The following is a 25,299-nucleotide window of genomic DNA, read 5'->3' as shown; positions in this document are numbered from 1 at the left end:
TTTAAGTTACTTTCACTGGTAACACCACACACCTCTGAATTTGAATGTATCATTGATATTAGCTTTCAGTTGTGTGCTGTCAAAATAAGAAACAGAATGCACTCCACTTGGAGGAAGTGAGGACTGCAGATGATGGAGATCAGAATCGAAGAGTGTGGTGCTGGAAAAGCACAGCCGGTCAGGCAGTATCCCAAAGAGCAGGAGAGCCAACTTTTCAAACATAAACTCTTCATTCCGCACTGCACTCTTTGACTCAGTACTCTACATGGGCCTAGAATAAGTGTTTTGCAGGTGCATTCCACAAGAGCATCAGCTCGTATGATCTTACTTTGAGAGCACATTTATCATACATCTAATGTGCATTTATCAGAATCCCACAGTTCAGAGTTTCAAAAGTACAGTGTCTTCATAGAGTCACAGAATCATTGAGATGTACAACGTGGAAACAGACCCTTTGGTCCAACTCGTCTATGCCGATCAGATATCCCTACCCAATCTAGTCCCATTTGCTAGCATTTGGCCCATATCCCTCTGAACCCTTCCTACTCATATACCCATCCAGATGCCTTTTAAATGCTGTAATTGTATCAGCCTCCACTACTTCCTTTGGCAGCTCATTCCATACACGTATCACCCTCTGCATGAAAAAGTTGCCCCCTTTGGTCTCTTTTATATCTTTCTCCTCTCATCCTAAACCTATGCTGTCTAGTTCTGGACTCCCCCACCCCAGGGGAAAGACTTTGTCTATTTATCCTATCCATGCCCCTCATGATTTTATAAACCTCTATAAGGTCACCCCTTAGCCTTTGATGCTCCTGGGAAAACAGTCCCAGCCTATTAAACCTCTCCCTATTGCTCAAATCCTCCAACCCTGCCAACATCCTTGTATATCTTTTCTGAACCCTTTAAAGTTTTACAATATCCTTCTGATAGGAAGGAGAACAGAATTGCACACAGTATTCCAAAAGTGGCCTAACCAATGTCCTATGCAACCGCAAGATGACCTACAACTCCAATACTCAATGCTCTGACCAATAAGGGAAAGCATAGCAAATACCTTCTTCGCTACCTTATGTACCTGTGACTCCACTTTTGAGGAACTATGAACATGCACTCTAAGGTCTCTTTCTTCACTTACACTCCCCAGGATGTTACCATTAAGTGTTTTATTCCTGCTCTGATTTGTTTTCCAAAATGCAGCACCTCACATTTATCTAAATTAAAATTCATCTGCAACTTCTCAGCCCATTGGCCCATCTAATTAAGATCCCATTGTAATCTGAGGTAACCTTCTTCACTGTCCACCACAAACCTCTAATTTTGGTGTCTTCTACAAACTTCCAAACTATACCTCCTATGTTCACATCCAAATCATTTCTATAAATGATGAAACACAGTGGACCCAGCACTGATCTTTGTAGCACACCACTGGTCACAGGTCTCCAGTCTGAAAAGCGACCCTTCACCACCACTCTTCTTCTTTCACACCAGTTCTTTATCCAAATGGCTAGTTCTCCCTGTATTCCATGAGTAGTAACCATGAGACATGATTTCCCACGCATAAAGCCATGTTAACTATCCCTATTCAGTCCTTGCCTTTCCAAATACATATATGTCCCTCAGGATTCCCTCCAAGAACTTGCCCACCACTGACGTCAGGTTCACTGGTCTAAAGTTCCCTGGCTTGTCCTTACCACCTTTCTTAAACAGTGGTACCACGTTAGCCAACCTCCAGTCTTCTGGCACCTCACCACCTGTGACTATCGATGATACAAATATCTCAGCAAGGGGCGCAGCAATTACTTCCCTAGTTTCCTACAGTTTTAGGGTATACCTGATTAGATCCTGGGGATTTATCCACTTCTATGCGTTTCAAGACATCCAGCATTTGCTCTTCTGTAATATGGACGTTTTTCAAGATGTCACCATCTATTTCCCTGCATTCTGTATCTTCCATGTCCTTCTCCACAGTAAGCACTGATGCAAAATACTTCATTAGTTTCTCCCCCATCTCCTGTGGTTTTACACATAGGCTGCCTTGCTGATCTTGGAAGGGTAAAACTCAACTAGTTAAAAACAAGGACTGCAGATGCTGATGAAAGGCTTTTACCTGAAACACTGATTTTCTTGCTCCTTGGACGCTGCCTGACCCGCTGTGCTTTTCCAGCACCACTCTAATCTAGACCCTGATCTTGGAGGGACCCTATTCTCTCCCTAGTTATCCTTTTATCCTTGACCCTATTTGCCGAAGCTATCTCATGTCCCCTTTTGCCCTCCTGATTTCTCTCTTAAATATACTCCTAACTGTCTTTATATTCTTCTCAGGATTGATTCAATCTTTGCTGTCTATACCTGACATATGCTTCCTTCTTTTTCTTAAGTGAAACCTCAATTTCTCTGGTCATCCAGCATTCCCTACACCTACCAGGCTTTCCTGTCAACATAACAGGAACATATTGTCTCTGGACTCTTGTTAATTTATTTTTGAAAGGTTCCCATTTTCCTGTTGTCCCTTTACTTGCAAACATCTGCCTCCAATCAAATTTTGAAAGTTCTTGTCTAATACCGTCAAAATTGGCCTTCCTCCAATTTTAAACTTCAACTTTTAGATCTGGTCTATCCTTTTCTATCACTATTTTCAAACTAATAGAATTATGGTCACTGGCCCCAAAGTGCTCCCCCCCGACACTTCAGTCACCTGCCCTGCCTTTTTTCCCAAAAGTAGGTCAAGTTTTGCACCTTCTCTAATAGATACATCCACATACTGAATCAGAACATTTTCTTGTACACACATAACAAATTCCTCTCCATCTAAACCCTTAACTCTATGGCAGTCCTGTCCATATTTGGAAAGTTAAAATATTCTTACAGATAACTGAGATCTCCTTACAAATTTGTTTCTCAATTTTCTGCTGACTCTTGGGGGCATGATCTATAATGCAATCCCAGCAAGGCGATCATCCCTTTTCTATTTCTCAGTTCCACCCAAATAACTTCCCTGGATGCATTCCCAGGAATATCCTCCCTAACTACGGCCATAATGTTATCCCTTACCAAAATCACTACTCCCCTTCTCTCTTGCCCTCCTTTCTATTCTTCCTATAACATTTGTATCCTGGAACATTAAGCTGACAGTCCTGTCCATCCCTGAGCCATGTCTCTGTAATTGCTATGATGTCCTAGTCCCATGTGCCTAGCCAGGCCCTGAGTTCATCTGCCTTCCCTGTTTTGCCTTGCGTTGCATTGAAATAAATGCAGTTTAATTTATTAGCCCTACCTTGTTCTCTGCTTTGTTCCTGCCGGCCCTGACTGTTTGTCTCGCTCCTTTTCCCAACTGTACCAGTGTCAGTTTGATCTCCTTCCTGAATATTTCCCTGGGTCCCACCTCCCCCCCTTTCCCCCCCCCCCCCCCCCCCCCCAACCTTACTAGATTAAATCCTTCCAAGCAGCTCTAGCAAATCTCCCTGCCAGTAAATTAATCCGCTTCCAATTCAGATGCTGACAAGATTCATCCTTCTTGTACCCAAGAAGTTCATTTCTACCCCAGAACAGATCCTAATGATCCAAAACTGCAAACCCTTCTCCCCTGCACCAGCTCCTCAGCCACACATTCATCTGCTCTATCTTCCTTTTCCTACCCTCACGAGCTTATAGCACTGGGAATAATTCAGGGTATTCCTATCCTCGAGGACCTTCTTTCTAAATTCCTGCCTAACTTTCTGTATTCTCCCTTCAGAATCTCATCCTTTTCCCCTCCTGCGTTGTTGGTTCCAATGTGTACAATGACCTCCTGCTTGTTCTTCTCCCCTTTGCAAACGTTCTGCACCCTCTCTGAGATATATTTGATCCTGGCACCAGGGAGGCAAAAGACTATTCTGATTTTTCACTGCCTGCCACAGAAACGTCTATCTGTGCCTCTGACTAGAGAGTCCCCTATCATAATCAATCGCTTGGAACCCGACATGCCCCTCACTATATTGAAGCCATTCTCGGTACCAGAAACTTGACTGTTCATGCTACATTCCCTTCCGAGTGCATCGCCCCATAAATTTTCCAAAACAGCATACTTGTTTGAGATGGGGATAGCCACAGGACTGCACTACTCGCTTACCCCTCCTACCTTTCCTGGTGTTAACCCGTCTACCTCTCCCTTCCGAAAACTACGATCCATCACACCCCCTAGCTCCTGTAAATTCCTTATTGCCTCTAACTGCCGCTTTAACTGATCCATGCAATTTGACGAGATTCAGAACCGACCACGTTTCCTGCAGATATAATCATCAGTAACACGGAAACTCTCCATAAGCTCCCACTTCCAACATTCACAGCTGACCTTGGAAGAACCTGTGTGGGAGAGCTCACAGCACAGCAGCAGATAAGTCCATAGCTTTTAAGTGTAGTCTTGCTGTAAGTTTACAACAGTGAGTAGAGTGGGTTCTTTCTTGATACTGTTTCCACCACACTCGGGCAGTGCATTTCCGATTGCGTATGAAAACTGTTCTTTTTTTCTCATTCTGTATTTGCTTTTTTAACTACACACTTTAAAACAGTATACTCTTGTTAATTTTTTTTATGAGCAGGAACAGTGCCTCCTTATCCACTCTGTCCAGACCCCTCCTGGTTTTGAAAACTTCTATCAAATTGTCTCTTAACCTTCACCCTCCAAGAAAATCAGTCCCAATATTTTCCATCTTTCCTCATGCCTTTAGCGTTTCATCCCCGGAACTATTCTTACAGAACTTTTTTCTGCACTCTCTCCAATGCTTTCACTAGTTTGCTTTATTGTGACACACAGACTGTACCCAATATTCCAGCTGAGGTCTAAACAGTGTTCATCAGAGCATCCTTGCTCTTGTGTTATATGGCCCTGCTGATAAAGCTTAGAATACTGTGTGATGTATTAATAGCTCTCTTCCTTTCTTGCCATCTTTAATAACTTATCCAGGCCTGTCAGCTCCTGCATTCCACTGAGAATAATAGGGTTGTAAAATCTATGAGATTTATTTCTAAAATTTCAGCGTTTGTCTATGAGTCATCACCCAAGCAAAAAACTAAGACTGAAGGGAGGAGCCCATTCTTAAACAATTTACTCCAATGATCTTTGAGATGGAAGTGTTACTGCATAATTCACAATGGCTACTTCCAAATCCACAAACTCTACCATCTCCAAGGACAAGGGCTGAAAATACATGGAAGCGCTTAGACTTGCAAGTTTCCTTCCAAGTCACACACCATCCTGACTTGAAACTTCATAGATGTTCTTTCATTGTTGCCTGGTCAAAAACCTCCAAGTTGGTTCCTAACAGCATCATGGGCATCCCTACAAAGGAATACAGTGGTTCAAGAAAGCCACCACCTTCACCCGGGCAATTTAGAATGAGTTGTTGCTGGTATAGCCAGCAATGCTTACATCTCGAGTGAATAAAAATTACAGGAGTTTCACTTATCCATGGTCCCCTTAAAATTGGTCACTAAAACTTCAGTCCGTTGCTACTTCAGAAATAAATGTTGTGTTTTTTTTTGCTCATGGATTTATTGCCAGCACCTATCCTTGGCATCACAGAAAGGTTTTGTCTTTTCTAAAACTTTATTTTGAGGAGGAAAATTTGATGGTTTACTGGGAAAGTATATTTAACAAAAATATAAAATTAATTTCTGAAATAGAGTTTACAAATGTCTCACCAATAACTATGTTTGTTGGACAGGATGGAGTTCAAATTACAGAGAGTGGAAAGTTCCATGTTAATGCAGAAGGGACACTTGCTATCAGGGATATTGGGCAAGCAGATGAAGGAAGATATGAATGTGCTGCACGGAATATGATTGGCCAAGCAACAACAAATATGTTACTAAGAGTGACTGGTGAGTGATTTCTTTTACAACAGCGTATCTCTTTGATAATTTCCACCATTCTTTTAAGTTGTTGGTTTGAATCAAACCAAGTGGATCTGCTCAAAGTTACTGTGGATATTTGCCTTGGTGATTATGTATCTAGGCAATTGTGGAGAAAACAAGAACTTCTACTTGGCTTTGCTTATTACCACTCAAAGCTAGAATATCAGGTTAATGGTTAATGTAACCAAAATCCCATTATTTTGATGGAGTCCCAAAAATCATTGCCCAACGATTATCCAGAATAAGGGTAAAAAGCAAGTCCGGGTGCACAATCCTTTAACTGAAATGCTCAGGACCAGCCGGTTTTTGGAATTCAGAATTTGTCAAATTTCAGAACAAGTGACAGTTTGATGGTGAAACTTTCACAAAATCTTAATGAAGAGCAGCGTCACTGTGAGTAACTGGCCCTGAGACAGAATTGAGAATTGAGACAGTGCTGGGCCACACTGCGCTACCCCTCCCTGCTCCATGTTGCATCTGAGGGACGCACACTGAGTTGGTATGGAGTTGGGTTAACTGTTTGCACTCCAAACAATCTTGTTAATGAGAAAACAACTTTTCACAAAAAAATCTTCGGATTTTGGAGCTTTTCAAATTTCGGGTTGTCTACCTGTATTATGGGTATCTATTGATCTCTCGGATATTGCTGTGAAGTTGTACCATCAGGATAATTCCCTGCTCCACATACAATTAATGAAATATCTGACCTTTTTAAAATGAACCCATGCTAAAAATTTATTTTTATTTGACAAAGTTCTTTCTTTCTCACAGTTCCAGAGAGGGGTCGAACTGGTGACCATTTTGTTGAGTCTTCCATTCGTGAAGCTATTCTTAGCATTGACAGTGCAATTAATTCTACACGGAGGAAATTATTTAACAAGTAAGATATTTTCCCTTTACCAATTTTTATTCCACTTTCTCTCTTCCTTATTTTCTTGAGGTGTTGATTTCTTTGTGGATATGATTTCATTTTTGGTGGATATTTGCTCAGTAATTATAACATTTACAGCAGGCTGTTTGCCTGTGGCATGTATCATATATAAGCCTAACTCTATTCTCACTATACAGTCACATGTACAATCTACCATCACCAGCCACTAGATAACGATTACAGATGGGAATAATAGCTAGCTTTTACCTTTCCTAGTTGAGACTATTTTCACTGCCCTTACTGTTTCCCTGTTCATGATCAACTAACTCAGCTTAGACCAGAAATCAAACTTTGGTCAACACAGCTCAGTTGATCACTGGATTAACGAAACTAAGTAATTTACTGAAAGCTTGGACAGGTGTATATATTTACCTAGTTAACATAAATTGCGTCCATGAATAACTTTCTCAAGCTATGAATATTAAATGATACTAAACTTTGCCAAATTAACTAATCTCTGCATCACTGGTAAAATGCTTTTAATACAGAGAGTGAGATTCAAAAGCACCACAAAAAGATTTATGAATCTTGATTTTACAAGCCGTTTCCAGTTTTTCCTTAGCACCAAAATCAAGCTTAAATATTTTGAGATCTGAAAATTGGGATTGACTCATCAATGGAAGTTCTTATCCCTAATGACTGTAATACTATTCCCAGATGACCTGCAACTTATTTCAATGCAAATGAACATTAACAGGTTCTCTAATTTAATGGAGGAAGAACTGGAGAAACAGAACAGGATGAAATAAAGTGGAATGAGATAGCTTGTAAAGGAGAAACTTCCCTACAAGGCCTTATCCTTTTACCGAAGAATTAACAAGTTCTGCAAATATTAAGTTTTCAGTGAAGTAATGTCTGTGAGGAACACATATCATGAGAGAAGTGACAGGTGAATTTTTATAGCACATATATCAAGATACTTTCTCTTGACAACTTAACCAGTGGCAGTCAATGTTAGAATGGTAGTCATCTTTTACTGTGACTTGCTCATTTCAAGAAGCATCAGGGGTCTGTGTTATCTGATCGAGGATGTTTTCCAGTGTATCTGAATCAGATAATTGATGCATTTTTGAGGAAAGTTGTGGAATTCATATAGTTTGGATACAGTATGGCTGGAATAAGATCATAAGACATAGGAGCAAAAATTAGTCCATTCAGCCCATCGAGTCTGCTCTGACATTCAATCATGGCTGAAAAGTTTCTCAATCCCATTCTCCCGCTTTCTCCTCATAACTCTTGATCCCCTTGATACTCAGGAACCTATCTATCTCTGCCTTAAATGTACTTCAAATTTATCAATTCTTTGAATTGTTCAATTAGCAGAGTGTAATTAATGTACAGACAATGATCCTATTGTGTTAAAAGAAGAAGCAAGATTGCACTTATTCAAATATGTGAAGCAACAGCAATTTATATTTACATAGCACCTTTAGTGTTGTGATACGATAGTAAATGCCAAAAGGTTAATCAAAAAGGTAATATCTTACGAAAAGAAGAGAGATGGAGATATAGGGAGGAAACTCGAAAGCTAACGCCATGACAAAGTGGTGAAAGTTAGGGATCTCCGAATCAGAGTTGGAGGAACAGAGAAATTTTGAAAAAAATTACAAATGTATTGGGGAGGTGAAAACAAGGGTGAGAACCTTCATGTTCCAAGAGTTAAAGGGCTACTGGTCTGCATTTTTCCAGCAGGTTTAGCAGCATGCTCACTGATCAACTAGTTTCGCCACAAGAAAATGTGACTGGAAAAAGCAGGGTGAAGTATTGTTAATTCATTCAGGGTTTGTGGACATTGTTGGCAAGACTAGTATTTATTGTCCATCCCCAGTTGTCCTTGAGAAGGTGGAGTGAGCTGTCTTCTTCAATTGCTAATGTCTGTGGGGTGAAAGAATAACCACAATGCAGAACCTTTAGGTCAGGGGTGGGCAATTAATTCTTCCAAGGGGCCACATAAGAAACCTGAGTTGTGTTGGAGGGCCGAACCAACAATAAGTTGAACATAATTCTGCTCAGTATTAATTTTCTCCCATTGTAAAAAGTACTAAATTATATAGTTTTGCACTGAAACTTATAATCAAAAGAATAAGGATATTCTGTTACAATAAAGATATGAAATTGTGGAGTAGGTCAAATATAGAAGAAATAAACAGTAAAAGCAATAATTTCAGTATTTAATTTTATTTTTTAACATGTTAATCTCACAAACCAATAATGAAAAGTTGTTTCATTATTGTTCAGTATTACAAACAACAAACAACTCTATACAAAAAGCAATAAGTGCTTTTGATGTTTTTCAGTTCATTTTACTTGTTTAGTGAGAAAAATCCAGTCTGTTTTGGGCTTGAACAAGTGCACTGAAATCTAGTTGAATGAGTGAGGTGGATATGCAAAGGACAGCTGAGAGGATCATCAGTGATAGAGGATCTGGATTTGGATTTGTTGAACGTCATCACTGAGAATATCTGTTCACATATATAGGTAGATCCAAAGAGGGCTAGAATCTTCTGGGCATGCCTCCTCATGTGTGGAAAGTTCTCCTCTTTGAGGGAAGAGTAAAAGTCAAGCAATGAGACTGACCTAAAGTACTCTGCCAGAAGTGTGTCAGACTGCAGGTCAATGAGTTCAAGCTGAACATCACTAGGTGCATTCTCCACATTGCATGTAAATGGGGAAAAAAATCATGTGCATTTCATTCTCAACCATTTTAAAGTCTTGAAATCACCTTGAAAATTCACTGTGCAGTGCTTCTAACATAGATGAGTACCTGTGGAGGTGATCAGCTGAAGGTGCGGCTTCCTTCAGTGTTGGCAACTGGGTGAGAATGTTGTCCTACATTTGGCTTGAGAGAAGCTGCAACTTTTGCATAAAAGCCTTCACCAAGTTGTACGTTTCATGCACAAAAAGGCCCTTGCACTGCAGTTTCACATTTAGTTCATTCATAAGTGCAGTCACCTCAACAGCAAAACCAAGGTCTGCAATCCAGTCTGCATCTGAAAGCTGTGGAATGCCATTCCCTTTCTTCACACAGAAATCTTGAATCTCTTCTCTCAGGTCCCATACACTTTTCAGCATTTTGCCCAGGCTGAGCCACCTGACAGCTGTGTGGTAGCCTATGTCACGATGTTCAGTCTCATTTTCCTCCAAAAGTGCAATAAACTGCCTGTGATTCAAAGCTCTTGCCCTGATGAAGTTAACTGTTTTAGTTGCAACATCAACCACATGGTTAATTTTTAACACTGACTTACACAACACTTCCTGATGTATAATACAATGCAAAAATACCGATTTCTGTTCAGGGTCAATTTCTGTCACTTTATCCTGCATTCTCTTTTTTCCATTAGATTTGGACAACCATCCGTTGTCACACCTGCCAGCTTGTCCCATTTTAGTCCCAACGTGCCCAAGCATGCAATTACCTCCGTGAACAAGTCATTACCAGTTGTTGTTCCTTCCATTGACTGCATGGCTGCCAGCTCCTCCATGATTTTAAAGTCCGTAATTATCCCACGTACGAAGATGAGTAGCTGGTCTGTGTCACGTAAGTCGCAGCTCTCATCCAAAGCCAAGGAAAAAAAGTCAAAGTTGACCGCTCTGTGCTGCAGCTGAAGCTCCAGATTCTCACAATGTCCCTAATCCTTCTTGTTACAGTGTATCGGGAGAGGGGCACATTCTCAAAAGCCTCCTTTTTCTCCAGGCATATCCGTTCTGCAGAGTCCAACAAGCACTCCTTAATAAACTCTCCATCAGAAAATGGTTTACTGTTTCTGGCAATTTTGTGGGATATGACATAATTTGTCTTGGCGTGAGCTGACATTTTGAGGGTGAGCCAGCAAGCGTCACTTTTAGCTGTTCACGCACGTACATGGGCGTCCATACGTAAATAAAAAAAGCATCCCTTTCAAAACAAAAGCAACACAGTTGTATTGCGTGTATGGCATAAATACTTTTTCATTTATGTTCTAAGTTAGGATTGACCTCATGCGGGCCGGACAGGAACAACCAAAGGGCCGGATATGGCCCGTGGGCAGTAAAATGCCCAGGTCTGCTTTAGGTAAAGGAATCACAGTACATTTTCAAATGATGCAGAACTGGCAGGTGGTAGTCTTCCCCATGTTTTTGCTGCCCTCATTTTTCTTAGGAGTAAATGATTGCACATTTGGAAAGCATTACATCTGCTCCAATTGCATAGAAACTACGCTGGCCGGTTAACTGATTTGCATCCATTTATTGTTTTGGCTGCTTGCAAAAGAGCTGGCAGATAATTTGAGTGTAACTTGACATTGGCAGAATGGGCACAAGAGTGCATGACCTTTTCATGTGCCTACACAGGAATTTCCGTACCTGCACCTTTAAACAGTCAGCTAGAGAACTGCTTGTAATGAGGTGAGATGAATGTTAAATAGTTCACTATCCTAAGGCAAGCTGTCAAGCCTTCAAGCTGACAAAGCTGATAACTCATAAAACTGCTCTTTAATCATATGTGCACCATTGCAAAAGGGAAACATACTACTTTGAAATCCCATAAAAATTCCTGTCTGCTCCCCAAACTGTTTCATGTTCCATCACTAATGCTTTAGTAAGCCAGCTTCATGCCTGACCCCACCATAGCTGCACAGCTTAACCACCATGGTACCCATTGACTTGCCTCTGACTGAAGAACCAATACCTGGGAGAAAGTGAGGACTGCAGATGCTGGAGGTCAGAGACAAGGGTATGGTGCTGGAAAAGAACAGCCTGTCAGGCAGCATCCGAGGAGCAGGAGAATGAAGAGCTTATGCGTGAAACATCAATTCTCCTGCTCCTCGATGCTGCCTGATCGGCTGTGCTTTTCCAGCACCACACTCTTGACACTGAAGAACCCATTACCCTCAACAGTATTCAGATCTTTGTACTTGTTAAAAAGTGTTGTGCACTGAAAAGATTTCAAGATCAATCACTTGTCCTCCTTGTTTGCCTGGTGATGAGTTATTGACTCCTCTCTCTACATAACTTTAAATTGTGGCATGACTACCCTTGAAATATGCTGTCCAGACATCTCCCAGACCTCAGATGCCAGTTGCCGTTTAAGTTGCTGACCTTTCCCATATGTGTAGTTCAGGACATGAGGGATCCTACATATTCCATGGGACTGAGCTGCCCTTCTGTAGTGATTTTAACGAGGATAGCCAGGATATCTCATAGAATATGGGTTCGTTTGACTTTGCAGGAATTTAGACAAATGGTAAACTGCTTACGGTACCTGACTAATACCCAATCCCTCTTATGGAGGATTTATGTGCAAAGCTGTCAGGGGCTGCCCTTCACGAAGCTGGCCATGAGCTGTGTGTACTTGCAATTGGGGTTAGATGAAGATTCCCAGAAGTATGCTACAACTAATATCCGTTGGGTTTGTACCAATAAGTGAAACTGCCATTTCAGGTGTCATCCATCTATGCAATTTTCCAGCAGATGATGGACAACATTTTACAAGGTCTACCCCAGGTAGCCATTTACCTAGATGACATGCTAATAATAGGGAAGACCAATAAGGAGCTCTTAAAGAACTTGGACATTGTCCTTAGATGTTTCTCCCAGGAGGGAATATGCCGTAGAGGGAAAACTGTGTGTTCCAGGCACCCCAAGTGACCTACTCAAGCTACAGAGTCAACAAGAACAGGTAAGATAAAGTGAGGATGATCAATGGTACCCCCTCCTATTTCTGTACTAAAGCTTAGGTCTTTCCTTCAGCTGGTGAATTATTATGGAAAGGTCATCCATAACCTGGCCTCCAACTTCTAAACAAGGGTCACCCTTGTAGCCAAGCCATAGCTTTCAGAGAAGTGAAGAAAAAGCTAATATCCTCTAAGGTGTTAGCATAATATGATCCCAAGTGAGATCTGGTATTGGCATGTAGCCCAAAAGAGAGGGAACACCCAACAGCGTATGCATCCAAGATTTTGGCTCATGCAGAGCATAAGTATGGAGAAAATGAAGACTGCAGATGCTGAAGATCAAAGTCAAAAAGTGTGGCACTGGAAGAGCACAGCAGGTGGTGCAGAATCTGGGAAAACCCTGATAAAGGGCTTATGCCTGAAACATCGATTCTGCTCCTCCTTGGATGCTGCCTGACCTACTATGTTTTTCTAGCACCACACTTTTCAACCCAGAGCGAAAATATGCCCAGATAGAGAAGTGAAGATTTGGAGTCTGGAAGTTCCACCAATACCTTTACGGGCATAAATTTCTAATAATAATGCACCACAAACCCCTGCTACATCTACTTAAAGAAGACAAGGCAGTGCTGTTCATAGCTTCAGGCCAAGCTCAGTGGTGGGCTGTAACATTAAGTCTGTCTAATTTCAAGTTCAAACACTGTCCATGAGGTGAAGTAGCATATGTGAGTGTACTGGGTCACTTCCCACTGGCAGATACACCACCGGTGGTACAAACATTGGAAGAGTCCATAATGGTTTTAAATTTTCTGGACACACTTCCAGTCACAGCTGACAATGTCAGATTTTAGACATAGAAAGATCCAGTTCTGGCAAAACTCCAAAAGTTGGTGGTGATGGAGGGAATTAAAGGGCTGTCATGACCAGAATTGAAAATCTTTTAGACCTCGAGAGACCAGATCAGGGTAAAGGATGACATTTTACTGTGGGGAGCAAGAGTCATTGTCCTGAGTGAAAGTCGCCGCAAGATACTGATTGAACTCCACTAGGGTCATCCAGAGGTTTTCAAAATGAAGGTGTTGGCAAGACGTTATGTCCAGTGGCCAGCATTAGATGCAGACAAAGCTACATCGGTGGGGCAATGCCCAGAGTGCCAATAAGGACAAAAATTAGGTAGCAACTCCCCTACATTCATGGGGACGGTTGGATAAACACTAGACTTGATTAGATGTCAACTGTGCTGATCCTTTCATGGACTCAATGTTCTTAGTCATTGTAGATGCCCACTCAAAATGTTTTGATGTGCATAGAGTTCATTTGTCAAACATGGGGACGATGATATAAAGAATGTGCGCATCTTTTACAGTATACAGACTCCTGAGATTGTTTGTCACAGCTAACAGCCCATTGTTTACCAGCAAGGATTTGAGTATTTCCTAATGTTAAATGGCATTTGTCATTTAAGGACATCTCCATATCATCCATCATCAAATGGTCTGGCAGAAAAAACAAGTCCAAACTTTGAAGGCAAGCTTAAAGAAATAGGCTACAGCTTGACACGATACCAAACTGTTCCAGTTCCAATTTGATTATTGGGACCACCACTCACGCAGCTACAGGACAATTCTAGCAGTGTTGCTAATGGGGAAAAGACTCTGCTCCAAGTTAAATCTGATCTTCCTGGACCTGGTGGTTAGGGTGAAACAGCATCAGCAATGCCAGCGCCTGACATAAGACTCCATTAGTAGACAGGCAGGAGGCTGGAAAAACACAGCAAGCCTGGCATCATCAGGAGGTGAAGAAGTTGACATTTCGGGTGCAACCCTTCTCCAGAATCTGCAAGAGAGACAGTTTAGTTCAGGTGATGAAGTTTCATGTAGGAATTTTGGGAATGCCCCTGTATGGCTAAGAGGCATGGTCGACGTGAGGTCAGGTCCAGTGATGTATAAAGTTTTAGTGGGTGCAACGGTCCTGAACAAACACGTGAAAGCTGCAAATTCGCAAAGAGGACGGGAGCACAATGTGCCCAGCTCCTTGGAACAATTGGAAAGGCCAGCAGAACCAATAAGTCCTCCTTCCCTGTCAAGCATCGAAGACACCTTGAAATCTGAAATGTTGCTGCCTTGGCTCCTTTGCTACCTGAAGGGGAGAATGAATTTCTTCCAAGGTACTCTGGGCAGAAGAGAAGGGTTATTATTCAGTACATGCCACCTATATCCAAAGCTGAGTCAGAGGAGCCAGATCCTTGTGTAAAAACGTCCCAGGCGAGGCTTCAAGGATAAGAACGGGCCTACATCCTTGGATTCAGAACAGGAGGGATGTAGCGATTATACTGGTGTCAGCCAGGTGTACCTCATAGAAATTAATTAACTGATTTGGTTTTCTAACCTGGTCCAATCAGGGAGCGCTGGCTGAGAGATAAGGACAAGTGTGTCAGACATCCTGACCCTCTGAGAGCTGGCTCAAAGGGAACTGGATCAGTGTCAAGGACTTTTCATATGGGGGGACTTGGTGATGGGATACTAGCCTCTGTGGAATTATTTTACCCTACCATACTTTTGCTTTATTAACTTGACAGAAATGAACTAAAAGCTTTTTAATTTTTTTTAAGTCAACAGTTATTCACCAACTAGCACTTTTCCATGTGCTGATGTGAATTTAGATCTGTTCCTGATCCCACCCTGTGTAGGATTCAGCCACACTGAGGTTCTGGCCTTGAAGTCTTTCAGCTTCTCACCTCTGAGCTCTGAGATTCAATGGGCATTTGTACGCCTGCTATTGAATTATGTGCATCTGCCATTTTGAAACTGTGGGCATCATTAAACAGTGTCTCTAAAAAGTTCTTTTTACTCATTCTTTAAACACTAAAAATGGTCATTTAGCCAACTCAATTTTTAAAATCATTCACAGGATGAGGGCATTGCTGGCTAGGCCAGCATTTATTACTCATCTCTAATTGCCCAAGAGGGCAGTTAAGAGTCAACCACATTGCTGTGGGTCTGGAATCACATGTAGGCCAGACCAAACAGTTATCTTCCGTAAAAGATACTTGTGAGCCAGATGAGACTTTCCGACAAACACCAATGGATTAATGGTCATCATTAGACTCTTAATTCCAGATACTTATTGAATTCAAATTCCACCATCTCATATGGAATAATACCGCTAGACCATTACCTCCCAAAGTATGTTATGAAAGCAAATTGTGATTGATGTTTTCTGCATCTGTGCAGTGTCCCAGAACCATCCTAACTTTTCTTCTTCCTTCAGGTCTTCATCAACAGTCTGTGCCCCTGAGAAAACACTATAGAGAAGACTTTTTGAAAGACATTTCCAAGCACCAGCACAGAGATTGGCATCTTTACTGGATTAGAGAGGGAGTTAAAGGGGTTGTGTGAATGAGCAGATGATAATGGCTGGAACAGAATAGTAGATAGCTTCTGATGCAAAGTTCTCTTCTGGATAGAGATGAAGTTGTCAGGTATCTGAGAATAAAATATAAACTGCTTGTTCCATTCAAATGATTATTTTAGGCTTCAGAAACCCTACGAAGGAGTTTCACCAAATGGATGAATGTATGGAAAAATCTACATCCAGCCTGATGAATGTCATCTCATATGACATCAACTTAACTCGTAGTACAGAGACACTACAATGAAACTTTAAATGTAAATTCACATTCAGACATTTTGGTGAAAGCTCAAATGGCTGTCCTGTAGACTTCAAGCTCTGATCTGTGTTCTATCTTGGTTAAACAGATGTTCACCTTGCAAATGGATATAGTTTTTTAAAGAGTCATCCATCTTCTGCAGTCTTGTGGGAGTTAGCACTGGTGCAGCAGAATGGCATGTGCTGCCCTCTCAAATTGTCAGCCTGCTTACTCCTTCACTGTCTTCTCAACCACTAACCAGTATAGTGCCAGAAAAACAACTGGGTTATTCTACCTCAGCAGAAACTGAAATGTAGCTGCATTCAGCTAGTCCTCTCAGTTGTTGGCAGGTATTCAAAACCCTGCCAATGGACTTGAATACCATGATTGAATGTCTAGACCAGTTGCCAGCCACAGATATATCATAATCTTCTAATTATAATATTATGTATTTTATTGAAAAAAGCCTAATTTGACTTTCAAATAATACATAAAACATTTAAAAATAGCTGCCAAAAACTACACGACTCACTCTTGCTGATTCATTGCCAAGCTAAAAGCAGCTATACTGATCTGTTATCTCAACATTAACACAATGGATCCTTGAAAGTGTGAATTCCAGCATAATTAACCTTTCTTTCTGAGACAATAATTCATTTAGAGTTGACATAGCAGACATATGAAATTTGATCTGCCAAACTCCATTTTAGAAACCAAAATTCCCCAGGAAAGTCTCCGGCAGCCAACATCTTCAGAGAGGAGAGTTCTCAGTTAAAGAGAGATTATTCAGAAATAAGCCACAGTTTTGCCGAAAGAAATCTGTAAGTGCTACAATCATAGAACTAGTAAGGAACAAGAAACATTCTCTCCCATTCAGATCCTGCTCTATATACTGAATCTACCTGTGCTAGCAACCTTCCGGTGCCAACTTTAGAAAGCAACAGAAAACTTCAGAAAGAGAAATCTTCAAGACACCCAGACCTGCAGCTATGATGAACTGATCAGACTTTTATTTTTAAACATTCTTAAATTAAGACAAATAATCAAAGCTTGTCCTCTTTCATTCATCAGGACTAAGATGGAAAAAATAAATTTGGTGTTTTCCCTCAGTATTCCTTTTATCAAGTCTGATCCTGCATCGAGTTCTGATGAACACAAGTTGAACATCTTTGATTTCTTGTCTCTTTTTAGCCATGTTTGAGTTTTGTGCTTTGATTTTTCATGCAAATATAACACCCCTGTTCAATGAAGGACAGAAAATGAGAAGAAGAAAAGGATAATCCAATTGACCCAACATCTGTCATCAGGAAAATGCTAGAATCTATTTTTAAGCAGCACAGAGCATTTAGACCGCCTGGGTATGCCAATATAGAACAGAAATCGCATCTATTGGGACATTTTGAAAGAAATAACCATCAGGATAGATTATAGGGAATCAATAAATGAGGTATATTTGGATTTTCAAAAGGCATTCAATAAGACACTACATACAAGTAGTTTGGGTAATAGAATTACGTAGAGGAGAGTAAGAAAGGGGGTAGGAAAGATGTGTCATTTTCAGGTTGGTAAGCTCTTACTAGTGCTACAAGGATGCTGCTATGAGCATTCAGCTATTTATAATCTATATTAATGATGTGAATGAAGTGACCAAGAATAATGTATCTAGGTTTGGTAACAATTTAAAGCTACTTGAGAAAGTAATCTGTGATTTGGCTAAGAGCTTCCAGAACAGAATTTTGGAATATGTTAGAGCAGTTTGTCCAGTTAAATGCCTCCTTATGGAGTCCGGAATCTCATTAGCATGGTTTCTGCTGCCAACAGAGGGTGGAATCAAATGCCTTTCCCTGAAATGGGTGGGGGTGGCGGTTGGTTTGGAAATCGATGAGTCATTTAGTCATGTGGGAGGATGGCAGGAGGGGGCACTGTCACCTTCTTACCTCCCCACTAATAGGTCCAAGGTGGAAAGCCTTATAAATGTCCTCTTGCTCAGCTACCAATTGAGGCTTTTAGTTTGGTAATTAATGCCTAGGTAAGGGTTTCACATTGCTGCCACTAGTACTTAAACAGTAAGGGGCAAGGGACTCAGCATATGGGTAGCCTAAAAACAAAACCCTGCTTAATTTTCGTACAGGCTTTGATGGGGTAGGTCCTGGTACAATAGCGTTCTGTACCTGATCAGGACCACACATCAGGAAGGGTTGGGATTGTTGAGAGATGCCTATGTTGCTAATGCTCCTTACCAGTGACCTCCAGACCATAATTCCCAACTTGTCCTAAATCAATTTTGAGATGAGGTACCTCAACAATCCTGGGCCTCTAGTCAGTGTATTGCCTGCAACTGCTAAATGTCCTGCTGGCACTGCCTGCAGTACACAGTTGCTGTCCTTAGACTGGCTGCTGTGGATTCAAACCGTGGTCCCATGATGAACTCTGACAAAGCCCCAAGTATTTTATTGATTGCAGTCACTGCTGTTGGTTACATTCTTTGTAATAGAGATCTTTGATCCTCTAATTGGTTGTCAGCTATCAAAGACAGGATACCTAGGGAAGGTGCTGCACTTAAAAGTCCCCCAGAATCAAAGCCCCCGTAGCAGGGTTTCTGCTGCAAATTGGAAATTTAATACACTTGGGGCTCCCAGTGATTGGGTTGGCAGGGGTGCTGCCAATTCTAGTGGTAGATGTCAGGCTCCTCACCACCCACTTTAATTTTCACCCAATGTAATAGGTCAACTAACCTTCATGAGGACTCAGTTTCTATCAAGAGTAGTTGTAAGTATTTCCAGCATTTTATGTTTTTATACGAAATGTTGCCATCTCGAGAAATTAGGGTCTTCTTCTACAGAAAACACAATATGTTGGCAACATGATATGGCAAACAATTAGAAAGATGAATGGCATGTTCTTCTTTACTCCATGGGATTGGAGTAAATGATCAACAAAATCTTAGTGCAATTGTACAGAGCTACAAATGTGTGCAGTAGTCTCTGTACCGACAGAAGGGTCAATGTCAGATGGGTTGAACAAGTTGTCCTCTAGGGAACACACATTCTCTCGAATTAGAATAATGGGAGGTGTTTTCATTGAAGCATGAACGATTCTGAACAGACTTGACAATATATGCTGAGAGGATCTTTTCACTGGCTAGATAGACTGGAACTTGGAGATAGAGACTCAGGATAAATGACCAGCCACATTGGACTTAGATCTGGAAACATATTAAAAAAATGTTGATTTAAATCTTTAGAATGCTCTACTGCAGAGGGGTGTGGATGCTCAAGACTTAGTGGGCAGCACGGTGGCACAGTGGTTAGCACTGCTGCCTCACAGTGCCCGAGACCCGGGTTCAATTCCCGCCTCAGGCGACTGACTGTGTGGAGTTTGCACATTCTTCTCGTGTCTGCGTGGGTTTCCTCCGGATGCTCCGGTTTCCTCCCACAGTCCAAAAATGTGCAGGTTAGGTTAATTGGCCGCGCTAAATTGTCCGTAGTGTTAGATGTAGGGGAATGGGTATGGGTGGGTGCGCTTCGACGGGTTGGTGTGGACATGTTGGGCTGAAGGGCCTGTTTCCACACTGTAAGTAATCTAATCTAATCTAATCTTAATACATTCAAGACTTTTCTGGACTGGGAGGTATTTGGCGAGTGGACAGGAAACTGGACTTGAGCTTGAACATCAGCCATGTACTCCAGGAGCTGTATAACTAACAAATAGCTGCTCCTATTTCAACATTGTTATGCAAGAAAAGTACAATTAATTAAGGACTAGTATATCAAAAGATTTTACTTCAACCGTCTGTTTGCAAATAAACACATCACCCTCTTCATATTTAGAAGTTCTTTTAATAGCCTGTTTTTCATAGCATCCAGTATTCATTCTGAATGTCAAGGACATAATGATTGGGAGAATAGTTTCTTTGTTTTTTTTGTGACATGAAGGAAGTGAAGAAGGAGATATCAAAATTAAGGCAGAGAGATACTTGTCACATTTCACACTCGTGACTGAGAAGGATAAGATCAATAATTTCTGTTTTAACAGTTTCCTGGTTGTTAGCTGAACCTACACCTATAAAGCTGTAATATGCCAGCTGCTTCCTAGTTGGTGAAGATGCTTCTCCTCATCCAATTCTTATTTCCATCAGAGTGCATACTGGAAGTGCTGGGAGTGATGTCTTGTAGAGTTCTTAGTCATAATATATGAACCCAAACTTAGGAAAAATGTATGGGGTAGCTTATCAATAATTGAATTTTCAAATACCTCCGAAACACAAACATCTCTGTAAACCATTGTGAAATAGCACTACAGAAGCCAGTATCCATCACCAAGTCACCATTTATTTGCATGTGAACGGTCCTTGCCTTCAGTAATGCCTCATTCAGAGTTAGGTACCAGAGTGTCAGTATCTCTGACACTCGCTTTTTACATAAGAACATAAGAACCAGGAGCAGGAGTAGACCATCTGAACCCTCGAACCCATTCCACCATTCAATAAGATCATGGCTGATCTTTTCGTGGCCTCAGCTCCACTTTCACCCTCTCAACATAACCCTTAATTCCTTTACTGTTCAAAAAATTACCTATCTTAGCTTTAAAAGTATTCAATGAGAAAGCCTCAACTCCTTCACTGGACAGGGAATTCCAAATTCAAAACTTTTTGTGTTTTTATATGTCAGCCAGGGCTCTGTGATTGGACCAGATTGACATCCCCAATCAGGGAGGTAATAAAATATGATGTCCAGCTGACTGACCTCATTACAATCATTTCAACTGCCTTCAGTTAAAATCCACTTGAAATTCTTTATTCATTATGAGACAGTTCCATAAATGTTTTCTGAATGAGTTGCCTGCTAATTCCACGCAGTTAAAGTAACTGAAATGAAATAAAAGCCAAGCATTCAGTTGACCAAACCAGTTCTAAATTAAATAATACCATAACTAATTTGTACCTTATTTACATTTTCACAGTTAATTCATAGTATTTGATATTTTTATCAAACAAAGTTTACTTCATGGTGCCATGAATTGCACGTATTTATTAGACACACGTCTGTTTCTAATGGGATGGCACATCATTTTTGCGACTCCAGTGGTCTACATACTTGAGCAATTGAGTTTGTTAGATCTCTAATTTTAGTTCAAAATTACACATTATTGGTTATTAAATTGCAATTTTAAAAAGTTGTATGTTTTTCCAAATTTTCATGTTTGGAACCAGAAACTTAAGTTATTATGTGTGCACACTACATCGGAGAACAGCCAAAATTTGAGAGCTGGGTAATTAATGGCAGCTGTAGTTGTAGTTTTGATGGCTGAATTATGAAGTGAATCCTGTCATCATGTTGCTGCTGGGTTGCAATTGATTTGGTGTAAATAGATCAAAAATACATTTTACATTAATTGCAATGAAAATGCACGTTTTTAAAGGAGTTACAAGACCTGAATATTATTTTAAAAAGTAAACAATTCTGTCTGCATTGTATCTTTTTTTTAGGCAGCCACTTAGTCCAAATGATCTGCTGGCTTTATTCCGTTATCCACGGGATCCCTTTACTGTGGAGGCTGCAAGAGCAGGCGAGATCTTTGAGAGAACTTTGCAACTGATACAGAACCATGTCAAGCAAGGCTTAACTGTGGACTTCAACGACATAGGTATGAGCACATATCAAAAAGGAAGCATAGGTAGTAAATCAATAATACTCACTATTCCCAAAAGAAAAGTGCTCCAAAAAGATCTAGCTGTCTCTATGGTGCAGCATTTTCTTTCGTAGTGGTTTAAATGTGACATGAATTCAAAGAATCATCAGGAATTTGGCAACATTCATATCAGACACGGTAAGCAATTAGCTAGATTGAGTATTCTCACAATCAACAAACCAGAAAGTTAAAGACACTGAATCTCTTGACTTTTAAATTAAAAAGTGATATAGGAAAATGAATGATTATGATTGGTCTGAGATTCAATCTAGAATGAAGATAAACTTTAAAAATGTTTTACTTCTAATATAATATGTGGAATTTTTAACATTACAGAAAACTCTGACACTTCACAAATGTAAAATTTATTTTGCTGCTAGTTAGAATTTTTATTATTAATTACAAACTCAGTGTACCATTGAAAACCCAGTTATGTCTGGACCAACAATGAGTAAGTTTTAAAGGACTTTTGTAACAAGGACTGTCAACTATTGGTTCTCATTAGTTCAAAGATTTTTTCTTATCTCCGTCCATGGAAACCTTAAAAGTGCATAACGGGACAGAATTATGTGGTCCCCCCCTCAAACCACTATTGTGAAGGTAGGGTTGTCCTAACATACAGCATAAGCCTGTATGGTGACTTCCTTTCTATCCTGACACATCCCCCATTTGGGAACAGTGGAGACAATGGGTGGCCCAATCAGCCTTATGCTTTTTGAGATCCTGAAATGGAGGCAGGCAGCTAGAATTTGCAGGGAAGAACTCCCCATTAGCTCTTCAGGAGACAGAGTGGAACCCTTGACATCTGAATATCATTCCTAGAATCGCAGATAGCAGTTTTGGTATCTTCACCATGTTCTAAGCCCACGTCGACTTGTAAAGATGCTTTTGGTTTCAGTTCTGTAGTGCCACAACTGATTTTTGATCATTACCCCACAAAACCCAAGAAAAATAACAATAGACTATCAATTATCACTGAAATTTCCAAAGGGTAATGTACAATATAAAACATACAATAAGTATTAGTTTATAAATTCAATTTGTTTATTCTTTCTTAGAACATAGGCATCACTGACATCAGTCATTGATGTTTGAGCCAATCATTATTTCCTCTGAAGTTATTTTAAAATGATATTCTGCAAATATTCAGCATGTGTTAAAGTGATCGCCAGACTATTTGATGTTACTAAATAAGTAAAGAAAAGGAATCCATTCAATACAGCTGTTCAAAAGAAAACTCTCCAATCCTTGATCTCAGTATGTTTTCCTTTTCTTTGTAAGTGAATTAGCCAAAATTAAGTTTTCTATGTTTATAACTCATTAGGTGCTATTTTAACTTATAAAAGTGAAAAGTAATAAGATACTACTATCATAGCAGGATTGTAACAAAATTACACAGACTTGTCTCTGGATAGTGGGAATGTCTTAACAAAAGAAATTGGGCAAACTGGGCTTACATTTTATAGAGTTTTAAAGAATGATATTTCATTTAAACAAATATTGAAAGGGATAGACGAGATCTTGATGAAATGTTTCCCCTGGTTGGGGAGCCTGCCGGGAGGCATAAGTTTAAACAAAAACAGGGATGCCAAGAGATTCAGAGAACCTTTTCGAGGCTCAGTTGTGTGTGTGTGTGTTTTTCTCACTGTAATTACTAATTGTTCATTTATCTACTGGGATAGTCCTAAACTTGGGATATTTACTTTAACTCCAGTTCTCACAGTTTCTGTATCCTGTGTTAAGTATGTTCTTCCTATGGCCAATCTCCTCCAGTCGTTACTGGCTTCCCCCTAATTTACAATCATTCAGCACTCTTCTTTGTGACATTTAATATACATTGCACATGACCTTTTAGCTTTACTAAAAGTTCAGATGGAACTAAAAGATTCCACGCATTAGTCAAAAGAAGATCAAGGAGATTTTTTTCAGTTAGATGCTCTTCTGCTGAGCAAACACAGAAAAACAGCTTATTTTGTCATTTACCTTACTGGTGTTTGCAGAATCCTTTAATGTATAATTTGGCTATTTCATTTGATATTCAAAAATGATTTCAAAATATATTGTACAAAATGCTTTGAGACATGTAAGGCACAAATCTTCATTTGCTTTCAAATGCATTAATAATCTTGTACCATAATTAGGTAACCCCACAGCTAAAAATATACTAAACTTCAGCAGGGTAGCATTCTAATATTTTGTGTCACAAAATGGAAGGCCACAGTTTTATGGGCTTACAACTCTGAACCATTTGGGTTCCCTGACTTGGCTGTTCACTTGAAGAGAGTGGCAAGTGGAGAATAGTCTCCTTTCTCGGGAAGGAATGCGTCCGGTGAGTCAATGGTTATTATGTTATTAGGAACAAATTATGAAATCAAATCAGAAAGAGCATTTTCTCCAATCATTAAAATTAGAAAATTAGAAAGTGTATAATTTTAGTCTGTATAATAAAATGTCAGATTTATTGAACTACGTAATCTGAAAGCACCCTTTCAAATGAAAGCTACGTCTGGATTCATCTTTCAATGTTACCAGATCCAGGAAGGCAGTAGTTTGATGCTGTACCATTGCTGGCTCCCAAGAGGAAAACTAAGCGTCTGTTGAAAAAGAAGATAAAAGATAAATGGCTGAATTTTTGGGTTCTTTTTAAGAATATTGCTTTAATAATGGGATAGGCAGAAATATTTTTTTTCAGTTTTGGAATGATCGGTAAGAACTTAATGGGAGAACTATCTGTCAAATTAGCAAGCATAACCAGACTAGAGAGGCAGTAAAACACTTAAACCTTTATTCTTGGTTACATACCTTATGAGAATCTAGTTACATTTGTTTTTACTGCCAGTATGGCTCCAGATTATACCTGTTGTCAGCATTGGTCAGCTGTTGGATTCTCAAGGTCTTGTAGCTAAGTATTAAAGTCTAATGAAACAATTGGTGTTTGTTTTGATCTGTGCTCCATAGTCCCATAGTTCATTTAGTTTGTTGAGATTTTTCCCTCATAGCTCCTTACAGCTTCTTTCAGCTTTCAAGTTATCAGTTTTTGATTTCATTTTTAAACATCTTTTGAAAATAAATAGAACATAAAACATGAACTGTACAGCACAGGAATGGGCCCTTTGGTCCTTGGTGTTGCGCCAAACATGACATCAAGTTAAACTAATCCCTTCTGTCTGCCCTTGGTCTATATCGCTCCATTCCTTGCATATGCATGTGCTTATCCAAAGGCCCCTTAAGTGCCCCTATCGTATCTGCCTCCACCACCACACCTGACAGCCTAATCTAGACTCATACCACTCTCTGTATAAGAAACTTGCCCCTCACATCTCCTTTGAACTTTCCTCCTCTCACCTTAAATGCAAGCCTCCTAGTAATAGACAATTCAACTCTTGGGGAAAAAGATTCTGACTGTCAACCCTATCTATGAATCTCCTAATTTTATAGACTTCTTTCATGTCTCATTTCAGCCTTCGCCACTCAAGGAAAAC

At 40.1% G+C, this 25,299-nt stretch overlaps 1 protein-coding gene across 2 annotated transcripts in view; it reads left to right on the top strand.

The window, feature by feature from the left end:
* Nucleotides 1-25,299, top strand: part of LOC140477143 (peroxidasin homolog) — a 583,119-nt gene that overhangs the window by 462,634 nt on the left and 95,186 nt on the right. For both annotated transcript variants that reach the window (XM_072570507.1, XM_072570508.1), the window contains exons 14-16: nt 5,706-5,862; nt 6,667-6,775; nt 21,615-21,772. In XM_072570507.1, coding sequence (XP_072426608.1) covers nt 5,706-5,862; nt 6,667-6,775; nt 21,615-21,772 — 424 coding nt within the window. The remainder of the gene's footprint in view (nt 1-5,705; nt 5,863-6,666; nt 6,776-21,614; nt 21,773-25,299) is intronic.

The sequence above is a fragment of the Chiloscyllium punctatum genome, chromosome 5, assembly GCF_047496795.1.
Source record: "Chiloscyllium punctatum isolate Juve2018m chromosome 5, sChiPun1.3, whole genome shotgun sequence".
Taxonomy (NCBI): domain Eukaryota; kingdom Metazoa; phylum Chordata; class Chondrichthyes; order Orectolobiformes; family Hemiscylliidae; genus Chiloscyllium; species Chiloscyllium punctatum.
The sequence above is the reverse complement of the archived record's forward strand: the minus strand, read 5'-3'. Positions and strand labels throughout refer to the sequence as shown.